At 36.5% G+C, this 17275-nt stretch overlaps 1 protein-coding gene across 1 annotated transcript; it reads right to left on the bottom strand.

The window, feature by feature from the left end:
- Positions 1 to 16319: 16319 nt before the first annotated feature.
- Positions 16320 to 16918, bottom strand: LOC145094291 (uncharacterized). Its single transcript, XM_079032564.1, has one exon. The coding sequence runs from the start codon at positions 16873 to 16875 to the stop codon at positions 16558 to 16560; it is 318 nt and encodes a 105-aa protein (XP_078888690.1). The 5' UTR covers positions 16876 to 16918; the 3' UTR covers positions 16320 to 16557.
- Between the last annotated feature and the right edge of the window lie 357 nt (positions 16919 to 17275).

Below are 17275 nucleotides of genomic sequence, written 5' to 3'. Positions count from 1 at the left end.
ATCTTGCTCTCTTACCTTTAGCTGATGATATCCTGACCTAAGATCAATCTTCGAGAAATAGCTCGAACCTTGCAACTGATCTAACAGGTCATCAATTCTTGGCAACAGGTACTTGTTCTTTATTGTTGCCTTGTTCAGCTCCTTGTAATCTATACACATTCTCATGCTCCCATCTTTCTTCTTCACGAATAACACCAGAGCACCCCAGGGTGATGAACTAGGTATAATAAAACCGTTGTCCAACAACTCCTGAAGTTGCGTCATAAGCTCCTTCATCTCTGTCGGTGCTAATCGATATGGGGTTTTTGCTATTGGTGTTGTTCCTGGTAACAAGTCTATTCTAAACTCCACTTGTCTATCAGGGGGCAATTCAGGAAGATTCTTAGGAAAAACTTCCGGATAGTCACACACCACTGGTATATTTTGCATATCCTTTTTCTCCTTCTTAGCATCGATCACGAAAAATTGGCTTTCAGTTGGGAAATGAATCTAGAATTTACTCTACACTTATCTCCGTATACCATAAATGACTCCTTTCTAGGTGGGTTTACCCTTCCTATCTTTTTCTTGCACAATATTTCGACATCATTGGCGCTAAGCCAATCTATCCCCAGAACGATGTCGAAACCATTTAACTCGATGGGTAACAGCTTTTCTTGGAATTCGTTTCCATTCAGGTTGATGACGATATTCGTAATATAATCGCTAACATGTATGAATTTGCCACTAGCAACTTCTACAATTAGGGCATCATCTAGCTTTTCTATAGGCAATGCTAGTCTTTCACCAAATTTATGTGATATAATGGAGTAATTCGCTCCGGAATCAAACAATAAATTGGCAGGCAATCCATTTACTAGAAAAGTACCTGAAGCGACATCTGTTTCATCCTTTGCAGCTTCCAATGTCATTTGGAAAGCTATGGCTTTTGGATTTGGTGGGAGATTGGGCTTCATTTCCTCTATCTTCTTCGGGCAATCCTTTAAAATGTGCCCTTCTTCATGGTATCCATAGCACACCATTTTGTTGGTTGTACACTTGCTGGCGTAGTGCCATGGCTTTCCACATTTAGAACAAGTGACCTCCTCGTCACATTTCCCAACATGTTTCTTCTTACATTTATCACACCATTTTGCTTCGGCTCCTCCTCCGAATTTTCTCGAACCAGACTTCGAGAACTTACTTCTCTTGCTGGAACCTTAAGTTCCTTCAAACTTTCTCTTTTCGCCAACTTCTGCCCGCTCTTGATTCGTTTCTTTTAACTGGGTTTCCACATTTTTAGCTGCTTAGACTGTTGTCTTCAGAGTAACTAACATCTTGACCGTTGGGCCAAAGTCGGCAGGCAATCCGTTTGCAAACCTCTCAATTTTTGAGAGTTTAGTTGGCAATAAGTATGGAAATAACTTCATCTTTTCGGTAAATGCAGTAGCATAGTCGTCTATGATCATTTTTCCTTTCTTCAAGTTCTGAAATTCATTATTTAGATCTATCACATCTTTCTCTAAGCAGTACTACATCTTTAACTGCTCCAAGAACATTTCCCAAGACATTTTTAGGGCTTCTGCATGTGGCATCATGTCTGCCAATAACTTCCACCAACTTAAAACTCTGGTCTTCAGTTGTCTGACCGTAAAAACAGTTTTCTGCTTGTCACTACAGTTGTAATTTTCAAATACTATATCAATTTCAGAGATCCAGTCCATAGTTTCTACAGGCTTTGGGCTTCCAGAAAGACTTGACAGTTTGGCGCCCCAAAAATTCTTATACATACGCCCATATCTGTTGATTTCCCTCTCCGGATTATTCCTCCAAACCACAATTGGTTCATCTTGACCAACATATCTACTATAGTTTCCTTCCTCCGATTGACCATCGTTTAGTTCGGGTTGTTCAACAGGCATAGAAGGTTCACTCCTGTTGTTCAAAAATAATTGTCTCATTTCCTCCCTTTGATCAACCATCATTGTCTGAATCATGGCTCGTACTCCAGCCATTGTGATGGGTTCTGGTGCAACTTCTGCTATCGGCACCTGTTCCACCACTTGGGGTTGGGGTTGTTGGTTTCTATTTGCATTTTCCGGTCCACTTCGGGTTCTCACCATTTGATCTATACACCTAATAAGGATAATTTAGATATTTATTCTCGATAGACGTTTAAATTCTCCTTATTACTCCAAAACGTTTACATGCTAGTTCTAATATCATAGTCGTACACTTAGAATCCTAAACACATAAGGTTTCCAGATCTGGTCGGCAACAGACCATAGATCCATACAAATAATGGCATATATGACAAACATATAGCATACAGCACATAAAAGTATTTTAGGCATCTTTCCTAAAATATACTACTGCTCGTGTCTAAAATATGGTAGACACTCATCTCACGATCATCACTTAGCATTCTAAGTTTAAGTCTAGAAATCCTACAAATTCCTAGTTCGCTTAAACTAGTGCTCTGATACCAACTGTGACATCCCCATTTTTTCTCGGCCAGAAAATACCGATTTAGTTTATGCTTTTAAAATAAAATCAGAGTAATTTTCCAAAAGATGTTGCAGAATTTGTTCCCAAAACAAAATATAATAAAAATTTATCAAAAAATTTCTTAAAGAAATATGTTTTCATTATATAACAAAACCTCGTGATGTCATGTTCCGATACAGATCAAAAGCATAAACAGTACATTATAAGCCTTACAACAGTTATTTACAACTACTGGCCTATAATCAAAATGTCTCTCGTTGTCTTCCAATTATGCTCGGGGTCCACTACATGTAATACAAAAAGCTGAGTGGGTCAGGCTTGGGAGCTTGGTGAGCATATAGAGTTTTCAACCCACAAATAATAAATTTATTAATTTTCATCAACCAACAATAAATTTATTAATTTCATCAAACAACAATAGCCATGATTACTTGTCCCCGTTATCCTCACTTTACGTCCCTAAACACCTTTTATAAGGGACCTAGCCTAAGGATTTTCATCGGGGTGACAACACTGATGATTACAGTAGATATGGCTATGTCTACTTAATCAAGCATAAGTCAGAAACCTTTGAGAAATTCAAAGAGTTTAAACAAGAAGTGGAGGATCAGTTGGGCAGGAAGATAAAGATGCTCTGATCCGATCGAGGTGGTGAGTATCTTAGTATCGAGTTCCTTGACTATCTTAAAGAATGTGGAATTCTTTCACAATGGACACCTCCTAGGACACCACGACTGAATGGTGTGGATGAGAGGCACAATCGGACCTTGTTGGACATGGTTTGTTCCAAGATGAGTCGAGGTTCGTTACCAATCTCATTCTGGGGGTATGCCTTGGAGACTGTCGCCCATATCTTTAATCTAGTGCCTACCGAAAAGGTTGCCAAAACACTTCACGAGATGCGGATTGGGAAAGTTCCCACTTTAGACCACATCAAGATTTGATGTTGCGAGGCTTTCGTGAGGCGCAAGACTCATGAAAAGCTCGAACCTCGAAGTGAGCGGTGTATTTTCATCGACTACCCCCAGAAATCCTTTGGTGATCTCTTCTACAGACCGAGTGACAATGTTGTCTTCGTGGCGAGGAGAGGAGTCTTTCGTGAGAGAGAACTCTTAAGCCAAGGAAACAGTGGGAGGCAAATTGACCTTGAAGAACTTCAAGAGTCAAGCGGTGAAGGAACCTCAAACACTAGAAATCAATCTGATGAGGAAACTCCTATTGAGTCGATTGATGAGTTCGTATCTCTAAGGCGTTCCACAAGAGTTAGTAGCACACCTGATTTTTATTATGGTTTCCGTATTACTACAGAAGGTGATGCATTTATCAGTGATAGTACACTGGTAAATTTGGATGAACCTAAAAACTTTAAGGAAGCCATGCCAGGCCCTGAGTCTGCCAAATGGAAAGAGGCTATGGACAACGAGATTCAGTCCATGTATGAAAATCAAGTTTGGAACTTGGTTGAAAATGTACCAGGTCGTAAGAGAGTCGGGTGCAAATGGATCTTCAAGAAGAAGATTGAGATGGATGGGAAGGTACACTTATAAGGCACGAATAGTTGCGAAGGGCTTTACTCAAACTCCAGGAGTTGGCTATGATGAGACCTTCTCACCAGTAGCAAATATTAAGTCTATTAGGGTTATGCTACCCATAGCTGCATTTCATGATTATGAAATATGGCAAATGGATGTCAAAACTGCTTTCTTTAATGGAACGTTGGCTCAGGAAGTTTACATGAGTCAGCTAGAGGGTTTTATTGATGCAAAGTACCCTAATAGAGTGTGTAAGCTTGAGAAACCCATATATGGATTGAAACAAGCATCTCATAGATGGAATCTTCGTTTCGATGAGAGAGTCAAAGAGTTTGGCTTTTCGAGAAGCGAGGATGAGTCCTGTGTATATGTTAAGGCTAATGGGAGTATAGTTAGTTTTTTGGTATTGTATGTGGATGACATACTACTCATAGGAAATGACATCCCAACCTTGCAGGAGGTTAAGTCCTGGCTTGGGAAGTGTTTCTTTATGAAGGACCTTGGAGAAGCTGCCTATATCATAAGGATAAGGATATTGAGAGACAAGAGTAAGAGACTAATTGGACTTAGTCAAAGTACTTACTTGGATAATGTGTTGAAAAGATTCAACATGCAGGATTCCAGTAAAGGTGATTTACCGATCCAAAGTAATGCCAAACTGAGTAAGACTCAAAGCCCGAGTACAGAGGCTGAGATAGCTGAGATGAGTCGAGTACCATATGCTTTCGCTGTAGGCTCGATCATGTATGCTATGACTTGTACTCGCCCTGATGTGGCCTTTGCTTTGAGCATGGTCAGCAGATATCACATGAATCCTGGCAAGGCTCACTGGACTGCAGTAAAGAATATTCTCAAGTACATGCGGAGGACTAAGGACTGGGTCCTTACCCTTGGTAGGAGTGATGAATTGAGAGTAGTAGGGTATAGTGATGTCATCTTTCAGACTGACATGGATAATTTCCGCTCTCAGTCGGGCTGGGTCTTTACCCTAAATGGAGGAGCAGTTACTTGGAAAAGTTCCAAGCAGGAGACAGTAGCTGATTTAACTTGAGAATCAGAGTATATAGTAGCAAGCGAGGCGACAAAGGAGGCAATATGGCTGAAGAACTTCATTGGAGACCATGGAGTTGTACCAGCTATGAAGGAGCCTATGGAGATTTTCTATGATAACGAGAGTGCAGTTGCCTTAGCCAAGGAACCAAGGGATCACAACAGATCCAGACATATCGACAGAAAATACCACTTCACTAGACATCGAATAGAAGAAGGACTCCTTGTGGCAAAGAGGGTATAATCGGATGAGAACCCAATAGAACCCTTCACGAAGGGACTGTGTAGGGTTAAGCATTTACAGCATATGAGGCGCATTAGGCTGAAGGATGATATTAGTTTTAGTAATTAGATAGCTTTCGAAACTTGTAATAGTTGAAATGTAATTGACATTTGATGTTTAAATAAAATGTGTTTTTATTTACTAGTATGGTACTGTCTTGTGTCAATCATTTACTATTGTTTCATTTTACATGTTTTGACTTCCAGAATAATTATATTATTCAAACTATCCACAATCGATCATAGTTTGGAAGTAGGTATTGAAATAAGACTGTCATGAATTGGGTTTGTAGATTTATCTGAATTGTATTAGACATAGCTATTGTATTAGATTTGTCTGCAATTGTTGTTTTGACTTATGTACCGGGCCCGGTCAGAGCTGAATTGATGTGTTCGATTAAGTTCTATGTCAAACAAATCCAAAATCAGGAAACAAACTGCTGGACAATAAGTACGACGTTGTTCCATGTATTTTTCCAACTGATATCTTGAACAGAGGATTATATGATCACTTATCTAAAATGGCACAACTTAGTTCCGCGAGACTTTGAAAGAGCTACGATTGCTGGTCGGATCCTGAAGTCATTCTTGCAGCTATAGTTATTAGACTTATCTAAGTGGGAGACTGTTGGATAAGGTGTCTAAGTCCATAACTATATTTGGTATGTACTTGACCCAATTTGACATGGTCCATTTGGGTTGCATGGTATCGGGACAATTTGGATAGACTTTTGTGAGAAGAGGATATTTATAGTTTATTAATATATTATAAGTTCTAATATATTAATATGAATTATTTAATTAGTATTGATCAAGAATTAGTTTGGAATTAATTTTGTGAACAAAAGAGACTAATTAAATAAATGGGGATTGATTTGGTAAATCATTCATTCTTATATAGTGGGCTTATGATCCATAGTTCTTCTTGATGGGCTAAACCCATGTGGTTATCCATGGAGGTTAAAACCCATGGATCATGAGGAATGTGGAAAGGCATGAGTTACATGGTGTAACCCTAATACGCACACTATATAAAGAAGCCTCATACTTGTAAAATCGGCACTTAAGAGATACTAGTGAGGGCTAGCCGATTTTGGTGCATTGTAATCTTCTCTCAAGTATTCCAATTGTTGGTGGTGTTGTGTGAAGCATTTGAGGCATCACATTTGGGGTGCTAAGCTCACAAAGTCTGAAGGAATCCAAGCTACAAGAAAGGTATGTCATTCTACTAGTTTTATATTACATATACCCCAATCATATGCTACTTAGGATGAAACCTTGGAAAAAAGAAAGTTTGCATGTATAATAGAGAAAACATAGATCCAAGGTTACTAGGGTTGCATGCACACCATAGGAGTGTTCGAATGCTCAAACCCATCTTGTCCCAAAACGTAAAATAAAGTTTCCTCAAAATGGTGATGGAGGAAGAGATGAGAAACCTAATGATAACGACGAAATTTTGGATATATTTTCATATCCTAGTCGTCATTATGGAAGATTCAGTAATAGAATGTTGTCTGATGAGGAATTGCATGCTACCCATACTTACATACTTCTTAATGAAGATATTACATTGGGTAATTAGTATATACTTCTCTTTTAATTATAATAATAATTTGTTTTATAACTGTCTGAATAACATTTACATGCATGATTTTGTTTATTACATTATAGTAACTTTCAAAATGTTATATACATTGTAATATATAATATTTGAAGAAGATCTGAATGAACTTATTGAGGATATGGATGAACAAGAGGTTGCATATGAAGTTGAAAAGAACTTTGCAGTATGGTTTCAAAACTATTTGGGTGTTGATTTTATTTTTTTAATTTTATTATTTTTTTGTTAATTAACTCTAATTAAGTTCTTTACCATTTGTCATATAGGCACGTAAGAACCGGATAAAGAACAAGTATATATTTTACCTTTCCAAAATGCCATTCAGGAAAGTGAAATTATATAATGTATACTATATCAGTGGTTACAGGTTTCACATAGAAGCTCACGGTCTGAACAAATCCACAATGAATATGGATTGTGTATTAGTAGCCAAGGAAGTGATTATTATGGTAGGGTAGTGAAAATTTTAGAAGTCAAGTACCCTGGTTAACCAATTAAAACAATAGTTTTTTTAATTATCATTGGTACGAACCAACACCTAACATAGGAGTTAAGGTACACAAACAATATAATTCGGTCAAAATAAATGTCAAAAGAAAATACAAGTTCGAGCCGTTTGTTTTAGTCATCAAGCCACTCAGGTGTGTTACATTCCTTACATAATTTTGAAACAACCAACTTGGACTGGTGGGCTGTATTTAAAGTTAAACCTCATAGTTGGTCTGATGTACGTGAAAACCATCCTCAGAAAAACGTTGTTTTTCAACAAGATGGAGTTGAATCAAATTAAATCATTATAGCAACTACAGCCGATACAGACAATGATGGTATTCCTGATAGTGAGGATAGTTATGAGTATAGTACATCGAGCAATGAAGAACAAGAGGAGGAAGAAGATATTGACTAGATGTTTTTGTTTCTTTATAGAAGGAAGGTTACATTGTCCTTTCATTGTAACTTTATGTACTTACAATGAGATTAATGAAGGTTGTATGTACTTGACAACATTCATTTGAGTGTTCAATAAGTTGAGAACATGCTTTGTAAGTTTTAGAATGCCCAATTGATCAATGGACAAGTTAACCCTTCTTATGGAATTTGAGAATTTATATGATCTTAAATGCTTCAATGAGCACTTAATGGATTAATTGGAGTGCTTTAAGATGATAAAACAATTCCTAAACATGTATGAGAACCTAAATAAATGGTACAAAGTGAATAGAAAAAGGGTCTTCAAGAACTATGCAAAGTAGGGTGTTATATTGAGAAAATTCGAGAATTTTGTGTGTGCAGACCTCATTCCACGAACGTGGAATGGCAAGGAAAATCATTCCATGGGTGTGGAATGCCCTGATTAATGACACATAGTTTTTTTGTAACTTTTTCATACGGACTTGGATTTACGCGCGATTTTCTCCTATGTTCATATTTTTACATAAGGAATGAGATGAAACAACAAAATTTAGTAATGTAAGCTTTGAGGGGTATTTTGGTTATTTTAATGAGTTATGTCCATGTTATATAGGTATTGTTTGAGAGTGTTGCCCGAAGGAAAGGAACTAGAAGAAGACTAGCTAGCCTACATGTGATTGAGGTGAGAATGTGTTGACATTTTTCCCACTTTGGGGTACATGGCAATATGATTTTATGATAACGAAACATTAATGCTTTGATATATGAAAGGTGTTGAAATGAAAGTGTTAAATATTCTGGAAATAATTTTTTGAAAGAACGCGTTGAAGGCAAGAATGTTTTTGAAAGAAAAGAAAGTTTTGGAAGAACGAATTTTTGTTAATGTGTTTGAAATGTTTTGAAATATAGATGTTTTACTTTTGAAATGAGTATTTTGAAACTGATGTATGAATTATGTAAAACATGGAAAGTAATGAAAAGAATGAAAAGAAAGGAAATAAATGGAAAGTAATGAATAGAATTAAAAGAATTGGGAAGTAATGAAAAGAATATACTGCTCGAGCCATGATGCTTGTAAGAGGTCTAGAGGAATCTACTGGGGTGACCCCCCCTTCCTATTATTAGTCACTTTTAAAACCTTTCTATTTTTTTATTATATAATAAATTTTCCATCAACAAATTTGAAAGATGTATTTCATGTAATATAGGATATTGAGAAACGGTTTATGTTTGACGGTTGCAACTTACAACTGAGGTAATATAAAAAAGTATTCTTAAGTATATGAAACAACTTCACAAGTTTCCAAATTTGTCCCCATTAGTGATTGATATAATTTATATTTTTGTATCAAGCTTTTGAACAATATGCAATTTTATTTGTATCCTTATTCTATTAATTATAATACCTAACCGTGAACTAATCATATTCGTGCATTAATGTTGGATATGGACATATTGTGACATCCCCAATTTCACGGCCATAAAAGACCGATTTGTTTATGCTTTGTTTTTAAAATCAGAGTAATCGTTTAAAGAAAATTGTTGCGGAATTTGTCCCCAAAACAAAATATGATAAGAATTTCTCAAAGCATTTCTTAAAGAAAAGTATTTTCATTATATAACAAAATCTCGGGATGTCATGTTCCGATACAGACACATAAGCATAAACAGAACTTACATTTATTTACACTAATGATTTACATTTCCTTTAATCTCTCAGTGAAATATGTCTTCGTATTGATACCTGTGATACAAAGAAAACTGAGTGGGTCAGGCTTGGGATCCTGGTGAGCATATAGGGTTTTCGACCCACAATAATATAATTATTATATTCAACCATCAAACAATCAACCCAATTACCCATCCCCATTATCTTCTTTATTTCTCAAGGTTTTACCCTAAGAATTCAACTATCATTCATTCATTCATTCCTAAGGATTGACCTAAGGAATTGACACAAAATCCATTGCTACATAAGGCGCATCTACCAACATCATCCTTTAAGCGCCTCTGCCAGGATTACGTCATACACTATGAGGCGCGACTGCCAGGTTAATGACATTCTCTTTTAGGCACATCTGCTGACATTATCCTATAAGCGCATCTGCCAGGATTATCCTATAAGCGCATCTGCTAGTATTATGACATTCCCTATTTGGTGCATCTACCAATATTATTCTCAAGCGCATCTGCTAGTATTATGACATTCTTTACTCGGTGCATCTACCAATATTATTCTTTAAGCATCTTACATACCTCGTCATTTACCTCATCATTTTATCACACACCAACTATCTCATCTACCCATGTTCTACCCAACATATTAGAGGCCTTGGACGAAACCTATAGGGCCCCCCTATAGTTTTTTCATCCACTCCCATCTAAGGAGTCTAATAGCCCTGTTTCACAACTATTAATGATTTGCAAAACAGCCCCTGTTCCTTTAATCAGTGCCTTTAATCCCAAAATTAATTCCAAACTAATTTCTGATTAATTACTAATTAAATAACATGATTTCTAATTAATATATTATTTTCATAATACATTAATAAATCAATTTATGATTCAATATAATAAATTCAACATCTCTCTCATCAAAAGTCATCCTGTCAAGTTGCTAGAGTGAAGCCCGCTCTTTAAGGAGGTTCTAGAATTGCCCAATGCTCAACTATTGAACATTGTCACCTTTAGTCTGTAACGACCCGTTTCTGGTATGTTAATTCCTTGGTAATTGTTGTAAGTTTTGCAAGAGGAACTCGGCGAGTTCATAGCCTGACTCGCCGAGTAGGGTCGCGGCTGCGAGCACGCGTGAGCCGGGGACTCGGCGAGTCCATATCCTGGACTCGGCGAGTCCATCCGTCTGGGTGAAACCCTAAATCCCCGGGTTACCCACTATTTAAACCACCTTATAGCCCCATTCTCGCCTCCCTCACCCTGAGAACACAGTGAGAAAACCCTAATCCTCCCTTGAGAGCTTATAAGTGTTTTGGTGCCATTTTGTGAAGGTGTGAAGAAGGAGAAGAAGAAAGAAGCAAGGAAACGAGTTGTAGTGCAAAGATCCAAGGGCAAATCTGAGTTTACTAAGGTATTTTCGGAGTTCCCTTCTTGTTATATGCTTTAAACTTCCATTAGAGCTCTTCTAAGAGCTATTTGATGTTTGTTCCAAGCCTTATGTTTGCATGAATGTCTTAATAAGTCGAAATACCTTTGGATCTGAATGTTGGGGTGTTGTAGAGCCCAGATCTACTGTCTTTTTGGAGTTACTTTGCATATTAATCATAGATCTACCCATTTTATGCACCTTTTAGCCTTATTTCCCTTATTCATGAGGTTGTGCACGTAAAGTTGGAAACTTTACGTGGTAAATCAGCTTATTGGACTCAGATCTATCAATTGTATGTGTTGGATTCAAACAAAATCAAGTAAAAATCAGTTGCATGGCGGCAACTCGGCGAGTCGGGAAGAACGACTCGGCGAGTTGGGTCGCGAGTTCCCGAGTCCTTCATTTTGATCAGTGTCGAGTGAATCCAGTGAGTTAGAGAGTGGACTCAGCGAGTTGAGGATAGACTCAGTGATGGAGGGACTCGGCGAGTTGTTCATACAACTCGGCGAGTCCAAGGCAATCTTCTTAGGATCATGAACAACTCGTCGAGTTTGTTCATACGGCTCGGCGAGTCGGATGAAGATTGTCTGAGTTCTTGGATCAAGAGGGTACTCGTCGAGTCGATGCCACACTCGACGAGTAGCAGCGTGTAGAACTGAGAAGTGAGAGTAGGACTCGGCGAGTTGGGTGGCCCAACTTGGCGAGTCAGCCCCAAAAGTAAGCTGACTTTGACCAAGGGTAAAAGAGTCATTTTACCCCAAGTGCAGTGTTTAGTATCTGATTGAGTGTGTTCATGGGCTTGTAGCCGAGGAGATTCAGGAGCAGCAGCCGGTAGCTTTCAGAGACACACACTCAGACGCCAGTTTACGAGGTGAGTTTCCTTCAAGTAGGGACGGGTCTAAGGCCACAATGCCGGCCCGTCCAGTTAGCAGTAGTTTCCGGACTTCGGTCCGATGTAGCAGCTAGTATGTTTGATGCCTTCGTGGCTCAGACAGGATTTATGTGCTATGTTTTATGTGTTACGTGTTATGTGTTCCGGGCTACGGCTCGATGTAGTATGCAGTATATGTGTTCATGCTAGTTGATATGCTATGATATGTTCAGTCAGTTAGTTCCGGACTCCGGTCCGATGCAGGGGACAAGGTCCCAGTTAGTTCCGGACTTCGGTCCGATGCAGTTAGTCCCGGACTTCGGTCCGATGCAGTTAGTTCCGGACTTCGGTCCGATGCAGGGGACAAGGTCCCAGTTAGTTCCGGACTTCGGTCCGATGCAGTTAGTTCCGGACTTTGGTCCGATGCAGGGGACAAGGTCCCAGTCAGTTCCGGACTTCGGTCCGATGCAGTTTCCGGGCTTCGGCCCGATGCAGTGGGCAAGGCCCAATATGTGTTATATGTTATTGTATGGTATGTGGTATTTTGGGGGAGCTCACTAAGCTTCGTGTTTACAGTTTCAGTTTTGGTTTCAGGTACTTCCGCAAGCAAAGGGAAGAGCTCGGGGTGACAGCATCGCACACACCACAGCTTAGCTTTTATCCTGGGGATGGTTTTAGTTGTTTTGGATTTGATGTAGTATGATACAGTTTTCCGCACAGTATTTTATTATGATTGGGATACATCGCGTATGTTTTTATGTTATGATACTCATATTATGGTTTTGATTATATTGAAAAATGAAAATTTTTGGGTCATATTTTTGGGTCGTTTCATAGTCCCTGCACTTTTAATTAATTCTTTTAACCCCCAAATTAATTCCAAATTAACTTCTGATTAAATATTAATTAAACAATATGATTTCTAATTAATATATTGTTTCCATAATACATTAATAAATCATTTATTTTGATTTCTAATTAATTTATCAACCAAGTAATAAATTAATAAATCATTCTTCTCTCTCTAACAATCATCATATTCAATTGCCAAGTTTCAAGGCAACCCAAAATGACTGTGCTACTATCAATTCAAGTTTATATCAATTATAGTTATGTGCTTAGACACCTAATCCAGTAATCTCTCACTTAGATAAGTCTAATAACTATAACCGCCAGTATAACTACTAAATTGATCAACAAATTGTAGCTACCAAAAGTCGATGTCGAACTCTGACCCAGTCAGTGACGTGTCCTTAGATAAGTGATAAAATATTCCTCCGTGCTACAAGATATCGTATAGACATGAGACATGGATTATAACCATTCTCTCTGTCCAAGATTTTTTTTCTAATTTCTGATTTATGACGACTGATATCAAACTACTACTTAAACACATCAATATAGTCCATGCTTGGCTTGGCCAAGCGCTTTAGATGTCATCATCAAATCATCGAGGGCCCACAGATATCGCTTTTCCTGTTAGGGCCCCACTGATATCAAACTACTACGTATTACCAATGCACAACTGAATCGCAAACTCATATATCTTCGTTTCAAGAATATAAGATATTATCGTCTCTAAATTACTCGTGAGAAAATCCATAAAGTAATTCTCTGAGCGTGGGTTAATCCAATACTTAAATCCCTATTTCAAAAGTATTCATGAACATTAAAGCAAAACCATTGTTATGTCTAATCACCATAGACAATCTACAATTCAATTCATGAAAGTCTTGATTTACTACTTTCTTCCAAAAGTATGATCGACTGTGGATGTTTGAATAACTCAATTATTCGGGAAGTAAAACATGCAAAGTGAAACACAATAATAACCTAATTAACTATGGTCTCAAAACTATTGAATATAAATAAAACGCTTATTATATAATCACCATATTAATTAGACTTTATTAATTGTATAATGTTTCGATTAATCAACTAAACACTTGAATTAAACATCAGTCATGCCATGTTATAAACATGCATAATATGTCTTTCTATGCTCGTTCCTTTGTTAACATATCAATTGGACATAATTCCAATGATGCTCATATCACAATTTCAAATCCTTGTTACAAGTGTAAGAATTCCAAATTATTGTCACCACTAAATGTGTTAGAGTCTAACCTTGTATGCAATATCCTTTTGTGATGACGTGGCGTTAAAGTCACCGAGACTTAGCCAACGATGTCACAAAATGCTCCACTAAAACTTTGTTATTAAAAACATTTCATGATAATGAAGTATGAAATTCACGGTACACTCCTTGAACATCTTCCTTGCATTAAAGTTCCTCACTCACATGTAGATTTCAACAAACAACTCCCACTATGGAAAGATTTCCATATTCCCATATGACTATCAATTCTGATCAAGAATTATCCCAATCTAAAACATGTCACTATGGTCCCTCAAAATTTATATTATACTTCCAACTGTCCACAAGAAACCAATATTTAGTGAAACTCAGATTTTCCTTTAACAAGTTTACTCATATCCACTTCTTGTCCTTTTCCTTTTTAACGCCCTACACATTTTGAAAATCAGAAAGTGTGAATATTTTAGCATAATCATTCCTATATCTGAAGCACATGGGATTCAATACATAATGTCTTACATAAAGACATGATACTTGACCAGTCTCTTGCTATAATATTTCCATATATAGAATTTCCTATGTTGAATCATTTCAACACAATATTCATATATGTCCATGATTAAGTTCTTTCAATTCCAAACTTTTAGATTTGAAATGAAGTATAAGCGTCCTCTCTCCTTAATCCTTTTGTATCGAAACAATTCCCAAACTTTGCAATTTTGCAAATTTGAAATCTCTGTTTCCTACAACTAGTATTCCCAACCTGCAATACTTAGCATAACAATTATACTCTTACTAGAATAACAATTATGCTTCCATCTTCATAATAATTGTGCTCCAACTAGCTTTGACATGTACCCAGAAATCAATACTTTTGACTTTCTTACTAAAGTGAAATTTTTTGATACGTGATGCTTTGATAAGTCTTTATCTAGACTTTTCAAGATCATACACCTTTCATTAGATAGCATATGTGTGTGTGTGTGTTTAAACTCTTTCAAAACTTATAGCTATCAGTCCTGAACGTTCAATCTATCTCTTGCCATTTCTCATAATTCGAACTATGAAAAGGGATGTCGTAATCATATGCGAATTTGAGAACACAATTATCACAATTGCTAACCATAATGGTATTAATCAGATTTAAAATCTACTAGCGAAATGTTTCCTCATAATCATTTTCATGAAGTAGAGCGAAACCTTTTGCCATCTAGATTTTATGGTGTATGCGTTCCTATCCATGTGAATTTTTCATTTCAAACCGACAATCATAAGATAAGGTTGAGGACAAAACCAAAATCAAATTTAGGTTTCATTGACCAAACTTTGTTTATTCTTAATTTCTCGCCTTCTGGTAGCACAAGGGCTAGCAGAGCTTCCAAGTTGTTAAGCAGCTCGCTTCCATTGACCAATGTACTATCATTGACCAACGTGCTATGAACATTTTTTTGTGGATGACACAATTTTTATGACAAACGAAACCGAGTCAAATGCTAGGAACATTGTAGACTTACTTTGTGGTTTCTTCCTTGCATCTGTATAAAAATTAATATACATAGAAGTTGATAATCATTAGAGTGAACTTTGGTGATATGGAGAATTTTTAGAGTGAACTTTTGTGGTTTCTTCCTTGCATGTGTCTATAAATTAATATACATAGAAGTTGATAATCATTGGAGTGAACTTTGGTTATATGGAGAATTTAATAGGCATCAGTGGTTGCTCGACCTTATGTTTCCTGTTTATGTATTTGTGTATATATGTCTCCTGGTTGGCTTTAACACTGTGAAATATAAAGTTGGAAAAAGATTGTTGATAAATTTACGGCCTAACTCTCCATTTGGAAAGTAAAATTTTCTCGGTGCACTACAAGAAAAATGAGCAATAGCTATGGTCACCGTTATAATCAGATTTAATATAACTATGTAGTAAATGATTTCTTTTACATCTTTTTTGGTGCTACATATATTTAGTAATTAGATATATTTTGTAATATGTCAGCCACCAACCAACATTCATTTTGATCTTATTTGTAGCAAATTTGATGTAATCGTTATCTTTTACCATCTTAATTTCCCCCTAATCAGATACTCAGAATCCTATTACTATAACTATATAGTACTATATTTATAATATACGTCCTAAAATGGTCTATATAAATATATAGTAACTATTTGACAAAAGTAAATCTTTTTTTTCTTATCTATAAAATATTATAATTAAATTAGTATAATAAGCTAGAACAAACATTGCCAAACATCTTTGTTTTTTTTTTCTTTTCCAAAACCCTATATATCAATTACCTCATAAAAGATATATAAGATTCTGAAATAGTTTTAATTTTCTAGTAACAAATCATATGTTTATCATTTGACTTCATTTATCCTTTTTATTACTCATTACTCATCAAAACCTGTACACAAATTCAACCAACCAAACAAGGTTCACCGTTTACCATGTTTTTGATTTCTCTGATCGAGCAAACTTCCAATGTAAAAGGGAACTTGTTCATATCTCCATTAATATTGCTAGATACCAATATAAACTAAACTTGAAACGACGTAAACACACACACACACAGACACACAAATACACAAACTAATACACAGCACACATGCATTTACACTGTGACAAACAACTCTTACAATCAGAAAGTTTTGGATAGGAACCAGTATTACAGTCACACTGCTTCACACACTTGGACTTTGGTGTATTCGCCCACAAGCATCTAGCCATGCACCTCATGATTGGTGCACACTTTGGACAATCTTTTCTCATCGCCTTTGCAATACAGTTCCTGCAATCTCCACCATTGGGTGAGCATGCTTGAGTAGAACTCATGGTGGTGTACACCACTAGGAGCACCAAGCACATCACCATTCTTAACGGCAGCACCCTCTTGTTCGCATACTCCATCACTTTGAATTTTTTTGAAGTAAAGTGTTTGATCTTACTTTCTTCTTTCGTTGACTGTATAGATCATATAGGAATGGTTTGTTTTATATCGAAATTTTTGGTGGGCCCCAATGACTTTATGACTATTTTGCGAAAAGAGATCCATCGGATGGGATTTTGTGATGGGGTAAATAATTTTTTAACAAAATTAAATATAGTTTTAAGTGTATGTGCATCTAGTTGAATAACTATATATATACAAGTATATAGATAGTTATTTTTGTATATGTTATTTTCTATCTTTAGGTGGTTTAATCATCTTGTTATATATAGATTTTATGAGGTAACGAAAATTTTATTGTTTAAAAATATGAAGTTAGAATTTATTTTTTATAAACGGTAAGTATAACATATTCCTAAA

Source organism: Lactuca serriola, chromosome 3, assembly GCF_051521515.1.
Source record: "Lactuca serriola cultivar US96UC23 chromosome 3, Lser_US96UC23_V15, whole genome shotgun sequence".
In the NCBI taxonomy this organism is placed as follows: Eukaryota; Viridiplantae; Streptophyta; class Magnoliopsida; order Asterales; family Asteraceae; genus Lactuca; species Lactuca serriola.
The sequence above is the reverse complement of the archived record's forward strand: the minus strand, read 5'-3'. Positions and strand labels throughout refer to the sequence as shown.